The 16159-nt window shown below is 41.7% G+C and overlaps 3 protein-coding genes and 1 pseudogene across 4 annotated transcripts; 2 read left to right on the top strand and 2 right to left on the bottom strand.

Moving 5' to 3' along the window:
- The first annotated feature begins 390 nt into the window (after positions 1–390).
- Positions 391–2594, top strand: LOC4339346 (nuclear pore complex protein NUP35). Its single transcript, XM_015783938.3, has 3 exons — positions 391–1076; positions 1437–1548; positions 2016–2594. Exons 1-3 carry the CDS (start codon positions 532–534, stop codon positions 2352–2354), a joined length of 996 nt encoding a protein of 331 aa, XP_015639424.1. The 5' UTR covers positions 391–531; the 3' UTR covers positions 2355–2594.
- A 1382-nt stretch (positions 2595–3976) lies between these two features.
- Positions 3977–5090, bottom strand: LOC107277484 (uncharacterized; annotated as a pseudogene).
- Positions 5091–6160: 1070 nt separating this feature from the next.
- LOC4339345 (dolichyl-diphosphooligosaccharide--protein glycosyltransferase subunit STT3A-like) lies at positions 6161–12151 on the top strand. Its single transcript, NM_001402614.1, has 23 exons — positions 6161–6403; positions 6531–6593; positions 6867–6922; positions 7326–7397; positions 7477–7582; positions 7673–7723; positions 7937–8032; positions 8109–8168; positions 8236–8349; positions 8472–8558; positions 8741–8844; positions 9014–9109; positions 9551–9671; positions 9752–9832; positions 9923–10054; positions 10155–10406; positions 10493–10636; positions 10707–10893; positions 10974–11071; positions 11203–11282; positions 11370–11457; positions 11562–11651; positions 11744–12151. The coding sequence occupies exons 1-23, from the start codon at positions 6275–6277 to the stop codon at positions 11798–11800; spliced, it is 2364 nt and encodes a 787-aa protein (NP_001389543.1). The 5' UTR covers positions 6161–6274; the 3' UTR covers positions 11801–12151.
- An 82-nt stretch (positions 12152–12233) lies between these two features.
- On the bottom strand, positions 12234–15771 carry LOC4339344 (probable transcriptional regulatory protein At2g25830). Of its 2 annotated transcripts, XM_015783939.3 has the most exons (7): positions 15569–15771; positions 15366–15484; positions 14921–14982; positions 14122–14278; positions 13578–13882; positions 13053–13173; positions 12234–12705 (listed from the first exon to the last, which is right to left on the bottom strand). In XM_015783939.3, exons 1-7 carry the CDS (start codon positions 15663–15665, stop codon positions 12613–12615), a joined length of 954 nt encoding a protein of 317 aa, XP_015639425.1. In that variant the 5' UTR covers positions 15666–15771; the 3' UTR covers positions 12234–12612. The 2 variants fall into 2 exon arrangements, with proteins under 2 accessions (XP_015639425.1, XP_066166902.1); XM_066310805.1 differs by lacking the exon at positions 14921–14982.
- Between the last annotated feature and the right edge of the window lie 388 nt (positions 15772–16159).

The raw sequence follows: 16159 nt of genomic DNA, 5'->3' as shown, positions 1-16159 counted from the left end.
TACATTCTGACCTCTCAAGTTCAGACTTAACTTTATTAGAGTAAAAAAGATAAATTTCGAACGCATAGTAACATGGCACTATTCACTTGAAATTTGTTATTTTTGTTTCTTTTGAATAAAGTTGAGTTTGGACTTGAAATTTGATGAGAACATATTTCATATATATATATATTATAATAACATATTTTTATAACTTTATAAAAATTTTAGGTATAATTTTCATGAGCTTTTAACCCTTAACTCCCTTAACTCGTTTTCACGAGATATTTCCCCAATAATCATAATCATGAGCGAAATAATTAGGCCAGAATTCGGGCTGGACCTCGCAAGTTGCCAGACACGCAAGCATACGAAGTGGCCCAATAAAGCAACCAGACTCGAGTCAGAGGCATCCGCTCCGCTCCCCGCAACGAACACCCCCGCTCCTCCTCCTCTCCAGCTCGGTCGGTTGCAGGTGGGAAAGGGGAAGAGAGACTCGCCAGCTCGAAGTCCAAACCCTCAACCCCCGCGCCGCGCCGCCCCGCCCCGCCCATGGCCGCCTCCTCCTCGCGCTCCCCCGCCTCCACCTCGCGCCGCGGAGGCGGCGCGCGGCAGTCCCCGTTCTTCCGGGACCTCGCCTCCCCGATCCCGTCCCACCGCGCGGCCTCCCGCTTCGCCTCCTCGGCGGCGGGGCCCACCGCCGCCACGACGCCGCCGCCGCCGCCGCTCTTCACCCTCGACGACCGCGCCGCCGCCGTGGACTTCTCCCCCGACGCCGCGGCCTCCGAACTCCTCCTCCCCGTCGCCTCCTCCCCCTCCCCGCGCTCCGCCGCGGCCGCCGCCAGCCGCTCCCCGTCATGGGACCGCTCCCGCGGCAGGGCCTCCGCCCCCGGATCCCCCATGGATGGGGTCGTGGAGCCGCCCCGGAAGGAGGTGCTTGCTTTGCCGCCTCCACCGAGCCCTGGTACCCCGGCGCCTCCGCCTCCGGCCGCCGAGGCACAGTCGCCTGTTACTCCGGCACCTGTGTCGACTGGTATGGAGCAGGAGATGAACGGAGGAGGGGAGGTAGATCGGGAGGAGTGGATCACTGTATTCGGGTAAGGAAATGATGCCTAGTTTTTCAGTTCTTTGTCCTATGTAGGTAGAAACGCAATTACATGGTAAATTCCTTGGTGTTGCGGTTGGCGTCGATCATGCACCGTTTTAGCTGGGAGAATTATATTGCCGCAGTATGAGTTTATGCCTACTGTCATTTTCTTGCTCCTCTAGCATGTATGCCAATGAGGTGATGAACCAAGTTCTGTAGTGTTACTTTGTTAGTTGTTTATACTTAATAGGTTTTGCCTGAGAATGCCCCGCCATCGTCTGCATATCTCGGATGTTTGTTAACCTTAAATGTTATTATGTCCCTGATGCAACTAATTGTTTTTTCTTATATCTGTTGTTTCCCCCTACAGGTTCTCCCTTAAAGATACCAACCTTGTTATCCGGGAATTTGAGAAATGCGGAGTAATTTTGCGGCATCACTCTGGTCCACGAGATGGTAATTGGATCCACATATTATATCTGGTAATGATAACTATAAACAGGCTTCCATTTTATTTTTTACCTTTTGATTACCTTGTAAACAGTCATAGTGCCTTAGTGATGTAGTTCTCTAGTGGCTTACATATGCTTGCAAGTTATTAAGTTTCATAACATACTATTCGTAAGAGAATAATTTTGATTTGCTCGTATTTCAGGCTTTTAAAAAAATAAATTTTCCAAGCACCTTATGTCATCAAGTAGCATTGTTGTGGCAGTGGTAGTTTTTATTTACATATTAATAGCCTATTGGACTTTGTTTGAATATTGATCTCTTTGAAATTTTGTACAAGCCATTGTCTAACCAACCTTTTTTTTACAAACCTTTATCCCGGATGTGCTCATGCTGATATTTCATAGAATTTCACATTGTTGATATGACAAAACTGACAATTTTCAGTCCTGGTCTGGGTCTTATACTGACAATAATGTTTGTGTACTTGGCTTTGAAGCACTCTTATGATGCTCGGAAAGCCCTTCAAAAGAATGGTGTCCAGCTAAGCAGTGGCGTCATTATTGGGGTGAAGCCTATTGATCCAATGCATAGGCAGCAGCTCGATGAGAGGTTCGCTGGAAACAAACAAGGAGGCTTCATGGTTTCCTTGCCTCCAAAGTCTCTTGTTCTGAAGGGTACCGGTGCGTCGAATCAGTTGGGAGCCTTGCCACGCCCCTATGATCCTAAAGCTAACACAAATGTTATCAGAGACGCTAACCGTCGTGCAACAGGTAGCGTTGCTGCACCAGCAAAATCTCTTGTAACGAATGTGATGGATTTGATATTTGGCATTTAACCTGCCATTTTGAGGACCTATGACCTCAACCTTTCCATGTTTCTTCTATGTTACTAGTCCTCTTGGAGGACGTGGTGGTGAGCAAGATGTCAGCGTGCCAAAGGTCCAGGAGCAAATTTGCCTAAGATTTAGAGAAATTGGAGAGGGAACTTATCTTTGGCGATGTAACCTTCATATTTTGCAACCTTTTCTTTTTTGGCTGCACTTCTATATTATGATTCACTGAGAGCAGTTGTTGTATGCTGGTTGCTATATAGCTCGGGATGAAAAAAAAAATTTCCATAGAAATGATGAAAATACAGAGATTTTTTGGGATTAATTTAGGGAAAATTAGGTGATTTCAGCTTTAAAAATGATCGGGGAGAACAATTTGATTGAGTATCCATTACTGTTGATTTATCAATGCCAGTTGATTAAAAAAAATTCTTGCTGGAGGCTGCTGAATAACCGAAATTGTGTTGTACTGGCACTCGAAAATATTTATACTACATAATTTGGTGGTTGTTGCCACCATCTTGAATAGATTGGCTGAATTCACCAGTTATTTGGATTCATGATTTTTTAATTGTGTTGCATAATCTTCTGCTTTTCCCCAATGTCCCATTTCAGTTTATAGAAGTTACATTTATTCATTTTTTTTTAAGAATAATTATTAAATATGTTGCTGGAAGCTATGATAAATTGATAATGAAGCTGTGGCAATTAATACGTGTAAAGGCAATGGCTCTTGCCTACTTTAAAATCACAGACAGGCTTAGTTTAGTTCGAATCTCATTGTGAGCCATTTTTTTCTTCTTCTTTGCTTTTTTTAGGAAAATAAATAAATAAATACACACACATACACACGAACCCGTTTGTAGCCACAAACCGCATGCACTAAAAAATCTAAAAAGAGAAGAGAACAGAAGAATTAAGGTCCTGCTTGGGATCGACCCCAAACTGTGTGTATATGATTATGGAGTAGTTGCTCGAGAAGCTGCGAGCCAGGCCTGCTCCAACAGCACTGGTTTTGCTCACCTTGTGGTAGTAGGAAGCAGCAAGGCTGTCTCCCTTGTTGTTCCTGAAATTTGCAAATCACTCTGTTACTACCAAAATCAAAGCATGTTAGAATAACCTATTGCAGTAACTTGTTGCACCAATACTAGTCCAAAATACTCCATCTGTTTCACAATGTAAGTCATTCTAACATTTTCCACATTCATATTGATGTAAACGAATCTAGACATGTATATCTATCTAGATTCATTAACATCAATATGAATGTGGGAAATGCTAAAATGTCTTACATTGTGAAACGGAGGGAGTAGCATATGGATGACACAGAAGATGATAAGCAAACGGCCCAAGAAATCCCCAGAAACTACTGCCAAATCACTTTGTGCTACTGGAAATGGTAGCTCTGGACAAAGGTTCAACCATACAATCCCCTCGGGTCCGGCTATGGTAGGTTAATCACACGCTAATGGACCACTCCGTTTTGTGTGTTTGGGGGAGAGTTCCCAACTCCCACTAAAGAACGGAGCCTAAGTCCACGCCCCTCGCTCTGCCAACTTGAGGATAGTAAGCTAGGGTTTCCTCATATAGCATAGTAACCACAGGCATAATCTTTGGGCTCACATAATTTAGCTCCTTATTCCTTGATGAAGCACTTGAAGGGCTAGCAATGTTGTCACATGGAGCCATAGATAGTTTCAATGAAGAGAACTTGCTAGGAACATCCCCACATCTGGTAATGCACTTCTGACGAACTCCAGGGCACCGTCGCTGCACTTTAGAGTCATAAGTGATGCCTGATCAAGTGCATACAAGTTTTCAATCGCTTGATTAAATGGATTATATAAACCAAGCTTCCTCCCAGTATTCAGTAGAACCCTTCCATCTATTGGATCAACTGCGAGAGGCACTACAACATTTGTCGCAAGCGAAAAATCTGGCCAGAGTTTTAAATTGATTGTGTATGCTCTAGTCCACAGACCATGATCCCACTTCCATATATCTAACTCATCTGCAACTGGATCTGAAAGAACAACACACAACATCCTCTGAAGCTCGACCACAAATGCGTGACAGCGACTTTCATTGTCCCACATTGCAATGCATGAAGGGCAAGGGATAACATCAAAGATCTTAGCAGTAACATCAAAAGAGACAATGGCCCGCTCATAACTCCAACCCAACCTTGGCTCGCTAGTCGCTCATCCAGTACAGGAACCCATCCAGAGAAGCAGGTGGCATGTCATTCACAGGCAGAGGCGGCCCAGGAAGATGCATGCTGTATCCAAAGCCACAACCAAACATCACGCATCTTAAGTAATATCCACGAGTTTTGTAGTCTCTCCAGTCATAGAAAATCGCGACAACAACATGATCCTGAATCACCTGGCTGAATGCCAAGCCAACATTCTTATTGTCAATAGCAAAAGGATTGCCTTCTTGTTCACAGCAACTGATAGGCGCTTTCCACATTGGGTGCAGCTGCAGCTGCAGCAGCTCTTTGTGCCTGTTCCAATAGATCATGCGGTAACCAGTACACGGGTTGAACAGACAGTCCTTCTCCTCATGCTCACCAGATTCAACCCATGGCAAGGCTTGGAGCAAACCATCTTTGTGTCTAGAAACAGTGTCTTGATTAGATGCCTCTTGGAGCCATTTACTTAAGGGAACAAAGCTGAAAAGAGATTTTCTAGAGCCCTTACCCACAAGCATGATTTTTGGCTCGTCGACCTCATTAGACATTTAGACTGGACAGATACTCGATTACTGAGTTGCACGCATGACCCACTAAATGTTTCTACCAAATTACTCTTCTTTTGAATGAGTTTACCATGACCGTAATTAATTTATATGGACAACTATATCAAAGGTAAAATTAGGGTCCTAATTTGCATGTTGTCCCGGGGCACCAAAATTGTGTAGACGCCCTGCCTATAAATGGAGTATATGTCTTCGTATGTAAGAGATGATTTTATAAAAAGGACTTCGTCTGTCCCAAAACATTATAATTCAGGATGGATTTGAACCATACTAGAACAACATGTTACCACTTAAATTTAGCACTATAGCAAGAATAGGAAAACATGAACAAATTTGAAAAGGACCCAGACTTACCATGCGAGTCCAGTCTAACACTGTCGTAGGGCTAGTCAGATCAACAGCATATAGACGATCAAACCGTCATAGCCCAACTCCGGCCCTGTTTAGTTCCAAAGTTTTTTTTTCCAAACTTCCAACTTTCCATCACATCAAACATTTCATACACACACAACTTTTCTGTCACATCGTACCAATTTCAACCAAACTTTCAAACTTCAGTGTGAACTAAACACAGCCTCCGAGTAGGAATCCGTTGGTGAACACACCAAACTTAATAAATAAGTATTTGGTATCCCAAGATGTATTACAGCTTATGTATTAATATTATTTTTAAATTTTTCTTATATTGTTTATATAGGTTGTAAGCACCTAAAACTAGTTTGAAATTGAGATATCAAAGATCAAGCAAACGATTGTGAAACATTGAAATATTTTTGAACTTGATAATGTTGTCATCCATGGCTTTATAAACTTGCATCTTAAAAATACAACTTATAGAGAAAAAAATATTATTAGTTAATAAAGTGAACTATTTAAAATAATTTATAGCTATAATGAGGAAAAAATAGTTTAGCAGGTCAAGTGACAACAAAATAGACTCTTCTTTTTTCAATGTCAAATGATGTTTCAAAATAGGTACAGTAATTAGCATTTTCCATAACATACTGTTGTTAGAATACAATAATGTCCAAGGTCCTACCCGCGAAAATCCCAACACTGGACTGGAAGCGCCTTGGTGGTGCTTTGCCTTAGCGATCGCGATTTCGCGAGGTCTTCGCTTCGTCTCCGCCCCACACCCCCAAACCCACAGCCACGACGCGGCCGCAATGGCGGAGCCCGAGTCCTCCACGGCCGCGGCCGGCGGCAGCCGCCTCCGCAACGCCTGCGGGGGCGTGCTGTGCGCCTTCACCCTCCTCCTCATCGGCGTCCTCGCGTTCTCGATCCGCCTCTTCTCCGTAAGATCTGATCCGCCCCCTCCCCCCACTCCACCTCGCGCGGCGGCCAGATCCGGCTCGCCGTTCGTCTCGCGTTTCGGAATTGTGCATTCTTAATCGGCCCCTTCGTTTTTTTTTTGTGCCTCAGGTGATTAAGTACGAGAGCGTGATCCACGAGTTCGACCCCTACTTCAACTTCCGCGTCACTCAGGTTGGATTGCGGGGAGCTTCCATCTTGTGTGTTATTATTTTTGTGGAGTATGCGGATTTAAGGAATTTAGCTCGAATCATAGGGGACTGCAATGTTGTGTTGATTTCAGAGTGTTGGTGTCAGTGGGTTTTGGGTTTTGCAAAGTGATTTTGGAGTATATTTTCGTTTACTACTGGATGATTAGTGGAAGTATGGAGCAACAGATGGTTACATGCTTGCTGGAATCAGTTGTGGATTACATCAGATCTAAAATTTCCATCTTACCTATTACAGTTTTTGTCGAAGAATGGGATCTACGAGTTCTGGAACTGGTTTGATGACAGGACATGGTAAGAGCCTTACGTCAGATGAATAATTTAATATTCCCTCCATCTACTTTTGATAGTCATATTTCATCTTGGCACAATGACCAAGGATAAGTAATTCTACTTATCATCCATTTAAACATGCTACTAGTTATTCCTTGTAAACAAGCGATTCATTAATATTTACATTTCTCGATGCCCATGTAGCCAATCTTGTGTGGAAGAATGTAGAGTCACGCATTAAATCCTAGAAAGTCATTAAGATGATAGGTGATTGAATTGAAATATGCCTATCAAAAGTAAATTTTTCAGATTTGGGAATATGCCTATCAAAAGTAGATGGAGGGAGTATTGTGTAATCATGATGTAAAATAGAATGTGTAATACGCCTACTTGGCTGATTCCCTTGCTGTTGCTTCTGTTTTAGGTATCCCCTTGGCCGTGTGATTGGCGGCACTGTGTATCCTGGTTTGACATTGACAGCTGGAACCATTTGGTGGTATGTTATCAAAGGAAAGCACTTGTCTGTTCCTCATTAATGCTGTGGATGTGCCTAAAATATTTGATTGGTTTTGCAGGTTGCTAAATTCTCTAAACATTCCGTTGTCAGTGGAGACTGTTTGTGTGTTCACTGCTCCAATATTCTCAGCAAACGCTTCCTGGGCTACTTACCTTTTAACAAAGGTGTTATTTTTTCCTCTCCCGGAAGCACTAGTTCTCACACTATTGGTACTCATACAAATAATTGTGCTTATTTCTTTTAACCTTCCATAGGAAGCCAAAGGCACTGGGGCTGGATTGATGGCAGCAGCTATTTTGGCAATGGTAATCTGCACTATGGATTTTTCTACTAGGCTTTTTTTTTATCATGAAAGATTACTATAGTATTTTGACTCGATTATGATCCATATATTTTCTTTTCCACATTACACTTGTCATAGTAATAGGAAGCTATGATAATGAAGCCGTAGCAATACTGAATCCACATTCCACATTACACTTCTTTTCCACACTCAAATCACACATCATTTATTACAGGTTCCCTCATACATCTCAAGATCCGTTGCAGGAAGCTATGATAATGAAGCCGTAGCAATATTTGCTTTGATATTCACATTTTATCTATATGTAAAGGTAATGGTGCATGGGTTGTTTTTGTTGCCTCTTTAACATAGCGTTATGAACTGACCTGTTCTCAAATGATTTGCAGACACTGAACACAGGATCACTCTTTTATGCAACGCTCAATGCTCTCTCATATTTCTACATGGTAATATCTGATAATTTGAACCCATGTTTTCCAATGTCCTTTATAATCAAGCAACAACCTTGTGCAGGTCTGTTCTTGGGGAGGTTACACATTCATCATCAACCTTATTCCAATTCATGTACTGTTGTGCATTGTCACTGGTCGTTATTCTTCACGGCTTTACATTGCTTATGCTCCCCTTGTAAGTGCATAACATCATCCTTTTCTTTCTTCATTTTGAACAAACAAAATAAAAGGAGTTAAACGTTTCAGTGATACTGTTTGTCTGGAAACTGACCTAATAAGATAATTATCATTTTGCAGGTTATACTGGGAACACTTCTGGCAGCCTTAGTACCCGTGGTTGGTTTTAATGCAGTGATGACGTCTGAGCACTTTGCATCATTTCTGGTATATACATTCATTGGCTTATGCACACCTTTTCTTCCTTGTGGAATTTTCTTCATTCAGATCATTTACCCACTTTGCCCTATTAGAATAAATAACCAGTGAACTTTATCTCCTAACTTCATCGGAGAAAATTGCTATAAGCCACCAATAATTTCATTGATAATAGTATACTTTAATTGCAGGTGTTCATAATCCTTCATGTGGTTGCTCTTGTGTATTACATAAAAGGACTTCTAACTCCCAGGCTGTTCAAAGTAGCTATGACTCTTGTCATAACAGTTGGCTTGTAAGTCTCTTGCTTTTTTTATTGTCAGGTGCATGAGAAACTAGACATTGAGCTTGTTTATTCCTTGGACCAATAATCACCATCTATCCATCAGAATTTAAACATTTAATTTCTTTATTTGAGATGGTATCTTAACCCACATATGCTAATGGCAACATCCTTCCTCCAGGGCTGTTTGTTTTGCAGTAATAGCTATACTCATCGCTTTGGTGGCATCTAGCCCCACAAAAGGATGGAGTGGGCGCAGTTTGAGTCTACTTGATCCGTAAGTTTTTTTACCATGGAAAATAAATATTATGTTATTTTGCTGTACCGGGCTGGGAATCATTACATGAAATAATACTTAATTTTGACCAGCTGAAATAATACAAACTATGCCCCTTTTTTTATGCTTACTGTTTTAGACAAGGAAAGCAGTCTTTCTGATGCATGATTTTCTGAATGGAGTATATCTCAATGTCCTATTGGTGTTTATTTTCCGTACGGGCTGGGAACCATTACATGAAATAATACTTAATTTTGACCGGCTGAAATAATAAAAACAATGCCCATTTTTTATGCTTACTGTTTTAGACAAATGAAAGCAAGTCTTTCTGATGCATGATTTTCTGAATGGAGTATATCACAATGTCATATTGGAGTTTATTTTCTTCTGGTTCTCTTTCTGCATCATAACTTCACGTTTTTTCCTGCTTTTTTTTTACAGAACCTATGCAAGCAAGTACATCCCTATTATTGCTAGTGTCAGCGAACATCAACCCCCTACCTGGCCCTCCTATTTCATGGATATCAACGTGTTGGCCTTCTTGATTCCTGCTGGGATCATTGTAAGCAGTCTACATTTTCAATCCGAATTGAATTAGCATAAGTATTTGTTCTTACTAGTTAATATTGACATTGTCAACAGTCATGCTTCTTGCCTTTATCTGATGCAAGCTCCTTCGTGGTCTTGTACTTGGTCACCGCAGTATATTTTTCTGGAGTAATGGTAAGAATATGTGTAATGTAAAAGCATCTATAAAGCAATGTTTATCTAGTATTTATTTATTAACTTTTCTTTACATATATTCTCTTTTAGGTGCGGCTTATGCTTGTCCTTGCTCCTGCTGCGTGCATTTTATCTGGAATCGCTCTTTCTGAGGCTTTCGACGTCCTCACAAGATCCGTTAAATATCAGCTATCAAAATTATTTGATGACAGCCCTGCTGCTGTACGGTTGCTTTCTTCATTGTTTTTCTTTACTCTGTTAATAATTACCTGGCTTCATCCTTAACAAACTTATTGACAACTTATTTCTTCTGAAACTTAAGTCAGGGGATAGTAGTGCAGAGAGTTCTAGCGCTAGTACTGTCTCCACAAATTCAGCAAAAAATGAGACTAGACCTGAAAAAACTGAAACAGCCCCAAAGGAAAAACCATCAAAGAAAAACCGGAAGAAGGAAAAGGAAGTGGCTGAAAGTGTTCCTGTAAAGCCTAAAAAGGAAAAGAAGCTTTTGGTACTTCCTATGGAGGCATCTGTTTTGGGCATTTTGTTGCTGATCGTGTTAGGTGGTTTCTATGTGGTAAGTTAAATATTCTTAGTCTTACAGAAAGAACAGTCATACCATAAGTGATGTCTGGATGTATCTTAGGAGATGCATTTTTGTAGGTCCATTGTGTGTGGGCAGCAGCTGAGGCGTACTCAGCTCCTTCAATTGTGTTGACTTCTCGTTCGCGTGATGGATTGCATGTTTTTGATGATTTCCGTGAAGCCTATGCATGGCTCAGCCATAACACAGATGTTGATGACAAGGTACGCTCATCCCTTGCCCTCTATTTCTAAGTGCTCTGTGTTTTTCTGACAGTAAGACGGTCCACTGCAGGTTGCGTCCTGGTGGGATTATGGTTATCAAACAACTGCAATGGCCAACAGGACTGTAATTGTAGACAATAATACTTGGAATAATACCCACATAGCAACAGTTGGAACAGCGATGTCATCTCCAGAAAAAGCAGCTTGGGAGATCTTCAATTCTTTAGATGTCAAATATGTCCTTGTTGTATTTGGAGGTTGATGCTTTGTGGACTTCTTTAGAACAAATCAATAACTAGTGGCCCCAGATCCCTGACGTTGGGTGTTTACTTTACAGGTCTTGTTGGCTACCCTAGCGATGATATTAACAAGTTCCTTTGGATGGTTCGCATAGGAGGTGGTGTATTCCCTCACATCAAGGAACCTGATTATCTTGTGAGTTGTGAATCTTTTTAGGGATGGTGCCTTACACATCATTTTGGTGGGCATAAGGAAGAATAGAAATAGTGAAACAAATATATGAGCTTGATTCACTATTCTGATTTCTCATGTTATTTTGTTGCCAGAGGGATGGTAACTATCGTGTTGATGCTCAAGGCACCCCAACTATGCTGAATTGCCTCATGTACAAGCTTTGCTATTACAGGTTTGACAAACAGAATTCAATAGATAACGTTTAGTTGTCATCAATATTTTTTTTTTTACATTTGGCTGTTTTCCTTGTTTCCTCCAGGTTCGTTGAGACCGATGGCAAAGGTTTTGATAGAGTAAGAGGATATGAAATAGGAAAGAAGCATTTCAAACTAACACATTTTGAGGAGGTAATGCGATGTTACTCCTCTTTCCAATTAGTCGTTTTATTTTCATCTTTTTCTAACTCAATCGTTTGCTTGGCGTTTTCCTATCGTTCTTTTAAATCATAAAGGTTTTCACAACCCACCACTGGATGGTCCGTATATATAAACTGAAACCTCAAAAGAATAGGGTTCGGGGCAAGTTGAAGAAGTTGAAATCTGTAAGTCTGGCAAATTTTTAATTTTCACACCCCTATTCTGATAACTTTGAAGTTTGAACACATTTAACCTTTTTTCGCTTGCTTATCCGCAGGGCTCCAAAGCTAGCTCAACGAATGCGGCGGGCCGAAAGAAGAACCCATGGCAATAAAAATGAGTAAATGCGAAAAGCGACGTGGCTGCTTGGAATTTGCTTTTGCTAGCTCAACTGCAACTAAGCTCAAAAGAACTAGAAAACCACAGGCCTAGGATTAGAGATTGCTGCGTTATTGCACTCAGTATTTGACACCCCTAATATGTTTTTGGGACCAGCAGGAGTGCTGAAGAAATTTTTGATAGACTGCTCTAAGCTTTTTGGCCCCATTGTTTGCAACACGCGGTTTAGTGTCTTTTATACTCCTTTTGCACTGAAGATGTTTAGGCGGACGTACAATGGAAGTTTATTTAGAAAAATGAGAACGTGGCTATTTATTGTTTATTTTTTCTATACAGTTACACATAGGGAGAGTTACCGCTGTTTTTAGGATGTACAGTATGAGCTGAAGAAATTTGCCAACAGTTTCTGCCAGTCAAAGGAACAAATCTTCAGCCGTTTCAAACTGGCAAAACTTTTTATTAGAACGCTCGTCAAGATCCAACACCATAGCATGGTCGGTCCTATCGTTTTACAAAGCGAAGATGGGGTGAGACGAAGTGAAAAAATGGGCTAATCGTTTTACAGGCGAAGATGGGATGAGACTTGGAAGGGAAAATTTTTAGAACTCTTTGTTTGAGATGCGAGTGTGCAAAGTAGTTACACAAAAAATGCCGTATTATCAACTCAATTTTGGCAAAATATAACTGGCTGCAAGTAAACAGGCTCCATTGGCAGCTCCATCCACCAGCTTTCTGCCAATCCACTGCCAATCCACAGTGTAACCCAAGAACCGTCGGCATCGAGTGTCTTGGATCATGAATTCAGAGTCACCTTTGGTCAGTATAGACAGCATCAACGTCATCAAGCTCAAGCAACTTAGACACTAGGACCTTGTTTAGTTCCATGGCCTCGTCATCTACCTACAGGGAGGAAACAATAGATAACAGCATCGTAAAAGATCCATAGGGGTAGCATGATGAGTTGCTTTCACATGCTTATATTCTGCTAAGCTAGACATGTGTAAGTTAAAATTTGGTTGGACGATATGGTAAATGGCCAAATGCGAAGTGCCCACTAATAATTTTGTAGGATCCTGCTAACAATCGAAACAAATTGCTGATTACCATGAATCAGAAAACCAGGGTGTTCAACATCTTGTTGTAAGTATGGATGAAAACTTATGATTTGACAGAAACCTATGATAGCATTAATTCATTAATTGCTCAATTCCTACAGGCTTGACAATGAGAAAGGGAAAATTGCATACCTCAATCGGGTTCAGAGGCAGCAATTCATAGCCATTATCAGTTTCAAATTTTAGTCCTTCCTCTTGTAGCTTCGATAGCACAACAGGATAGTTCTCTGATGTAGTAACTATCTTGTAAAACCTGGAGAGATAAAAAGCAACAACAGAATAGCAGATGTGTCAGAATATCTGACTAAAAGTTTGCGGCTAAATGGAGCAAAGTGGAAGGTAAATCACCAGTAATACCACATGACATAAGAACGCTACCTGGAGAACAAACTTAAGAATGCTCTGAAAATGTGGCCAAGTTAAGTACATAGGTTGTTATCTAATTTGTCTATGGTTCTGTGACTTTTAACATAGCTTCTCTGTATGCAGTGCCTTCTAAAAAGTTACAACACTTAAACTGGTGTTAATCGACCATTTGCAATATATAAGAGTACCAAATCTAATGGATTATAATTTAGATTTTCCAAGAGATTCGTAGTTAACACTTAAAACTATTGCATCAAATGAAACCGTGTGCAACTAAACATGAGTTGATACCTTTCTGAAACATCTTCAGAGGAGTCGTCATCGTAGTCGTCGTCGTCATCATCATCATCATCAAAATTTGGTTCAATGACATCATCGGCGCCAGCATCCAAAGCAACAGTGAGCAGTTGGTCCTTATCAGCATCAGTTACTTTGATGTTCACCACTCGAGCTTGTCTGAATCTGAATGTAACAGATCCAGGATCAGCCAATTTTGCTCCACAGTCCTTTACAACATTTCTTATATCCGCAATAGATCTTGTAATTTTATCTGTAAGGACCTCAACAACCATACCTACTCCACCAAAACCATACACCTGGGAAAAATACTTCACACATGACAATGTATTTGGATTTTTTTAAAAAAGAAAGAAACAAAGTGATCAGCAACCTCAGTAAATCCTTGTACATGATCCTACCCTAGATCAGCACCAACCAACCAACTTAGTTTTTACATGTAAACAGGGCATTGCCCTTAGATACGTGTCATATAGCATATTGCCCAAACGAATGCAACAACAAAGTATTATGTCAAACTATCGACAGGGAATTTTACCTCGTAAACCTTTTCTGTGTAAGTATCTTGGCCCTTTTCTGAAGCCCTTTTTATGTTGCGCTCCAAGATTTCTTTGGGGATATCAAGTTCCCTTGCTTTCTCCAATATTGCTGCTAAAGTTGTGTTTGATGAAGGACTTGGGCCACCTTTCTTAATGCTGCATGATTTCCATACAAGGGATCATGTTAGCTAAAAAATATTGACGTAAACTCTGATGCTGGCAATATTGATGTGAAATCTGAGCTTGATTTTGCTATGCCATTTAAACTCATGATCTCTTTTAAAATTAAATGGCCAACATGATACAAGAAACCGATCTTAATAAGATCTCTAATGCTTGATTTTACAATGCCATTTAAACTCCCTTTGAACTTCTCTTTTAAGATACAACCAACGGAATACTAGAAACCAGACTTCATAAGATCTATCTCCTTCAGGGAGTTAGTGGTGTTCAGTCTGATGCGCTTTTGCAATGCCATTTAAACTCCCTTTGAACTTCTCTTTTAAGATTACACGACCAACGGAATACTAGAAACCAACCTTAATAAGATCTCTTTTAAGAGTATCTCCTTCAGGGAATTAGTAGTGGTGTCTGATAGCTATTAAAGAGGGTAACGATCAAATGCAAAGCACAACGCAACAGTGCCATTTAATGAAGACACAGACAGACAAATCAGAAGAAAGACCATGTGGTGGAGTAACCCTATACTCTGGAAAGTAGTGAAACTTACCATACTATCAAGCTACTAGGAAACAATATTTGCAAGCAATAAAAACTCAAGAATCCAAAAACACCTACGCAGCAACGATTTCTTTCCCAATTTTACTGTTGCGCTTCATCTTTTTCAAATTCTGAGCATCCTGAGAAAATGAAGCAACTGGGGTAAGATTATATATCTCATATTACGAGGTTAAACATAATTACATTCAGGAAGAAACAAACATGAATTTTACATAAATTTATTTAGACCATTTCACATAAAGGATGTGCATGAAAAGTTAGCACTAGCAGCATAGCAAATTCAGAGACAACTGGGAAAAAAAAATGAAATGTGCTTTCCCTATAATGGAAGAGGGAACCTGGCTTCTCTATTTTTAAAAAAAAAACTGAAAAAAATCCATTACGCTAACATTTTTACTCAAAATACAGGCTAGAGCTTGCCAAAAATGGCATAATTACTAATGAATTATCACTAAGGCCAAACTCATTCATGATGTGGGGCGAAATGGCAAGAACAAATCACCTTCCTTCCGGCGATCTTGCAGGAGCGCCGTCCCATGCAAAGCGGCTGGAACGTCGAAATCCTCCGCCTCGCCGCGTGCCTCTGGAACAATCTGGCGCTGCCGCCAGCAGAGCCTCTCCCTGAACACACCAACGCATCAATCGCTGGATCCGTGGAGACGGCCAGACGGGAGACGAGTGAGCGAGCGAGCGAGGACTGGTTACCATGGAGGACGGCGGCGCTCCTGAGAGCGGCGGCGGAGGAGGACAGCGACGAGGCCTTGTGGACGAGCGCGCCCAGAGCCCGCGCGGCGGACGCCATGGCGGCGGAGCGCGCGCACCAGGTGCTCGACGAATTGCCCGCTTCCGGCGGCGCGGGCTGGCGGAGGAGGAGAGGAGTCAGCAGGACGCGACGCGAGCCTGGATCTGGTGGGATTAGCGGGGGACGGCTCGGATCTCTCCACGCCCTCTTCCCTCAGCCGTTGGATCGACCATGTCCTGGTTGGTAGCCTTGGCTCTGACAGCTGGGCCAGGTGACTCGCCACGTGGCCTCCTCGTAGGGCGGAAGTGTCAGCTGCAATCTGATTCCGATAAAACCTGACTTGACTGAGTTGACCCACTACTACACTACTATGACTCGTGGGACCCCACAGACTCGCAGAGCGGGCACACGCGTCGCCCATCGGATGCGCGCCGCTTAAGATCCAACGGTGTAGGAGGCTCGTGGGCCCCACATGTCACTGGAATATTCGCGCACCGTCTCGCCTCTTCTCGTCCTTCCTGCCGCTGTTGGCGTCGGGCATTTTCCATCCCCTT

The sequence above is a fragment of the Oryza sativa genome, chromosome 5 (assembly GCF_034140825.1).
Source record: "Oryza sativa Japonica Group chromosome 5, ASM3414082v1".
NCBI classification, from domain to species: Eukaryota; Viridiplantae; Streptophyta; class Magnoliopsida; order Poales; family Poaceae; genus Oryza; species Oryza sativa.
The sequence above is the reverse complement of the archived record's forward strand: the minus strand, read 5'-3'. Positions and strand labels throughout refer to the sequence as shown.

Bases quoted from the DNA above. Each gene is read 5' to 3' on its own strand.
- LOC4339346 (XM_015783938.3), top strand. From the start codon at position 532: ATGGCCGCCTCCTCCTCGCGCTCCCCCGCCTCCACCTCGCGCCGCGGA. The intron at 1,077-1,436 runs GTAAGGAAATGA...TTCCCCCTACAG, and splicing joins GAGTGGATCACTGTATTCGG to GTTCTCCCTTAAAGATACCA. The intron at 1,549-2,015 runs GTAATGATAACT...TTGGCTTTGAAG, and splicing joins GGATCCACATATTATATCTG to CACTCTTATGATGCTCGGAA.
- LOC4339345 (NM_001402614.1), top strand. From the start codon at position 6,275: ATGGCGGAGCCCGAGTCCTCCACGGCCGCGGCCGGCGGCAGCCGCCTC. The intron at 8,169-8,235 runs GTAATATCTGAT...AACCTTGTGCAG, and splicing joins CTCTCTCATATTTCTACATG to GTCTGTTCTTGGGGAGGTTA. The intron at 10,894-10,973 runs GTTGATGCTTTG...TTTACTTTACAG, and splicing joins TGTCCTTGTTGTATTTGGAG to GTCTTGTTGGCTACCCTAGC.
- LOC4339344 (XM_015783939.3), bottom strand. From the start codon at position 15,665: ATGGCGTCCGCCGCGCGGGCTCTGGGCGCGCTCGTCCACAAGGCCTCG. The intron at 14,983-15,365 runs GTGATTTGTTCT...TCATTTTCTCAG, and splicing joins GCAAGATCGCCGGAAGGAAG to GATGCTCAGAATTTGAAAAA. The intron at 14,279-14,920 runs GTAGGTGTTTTT...GAAATCATGCAG, and splicing joins GGGAAAGAAATCGTTGCTGC to CATTAAGAAAGGTGGCCCAA.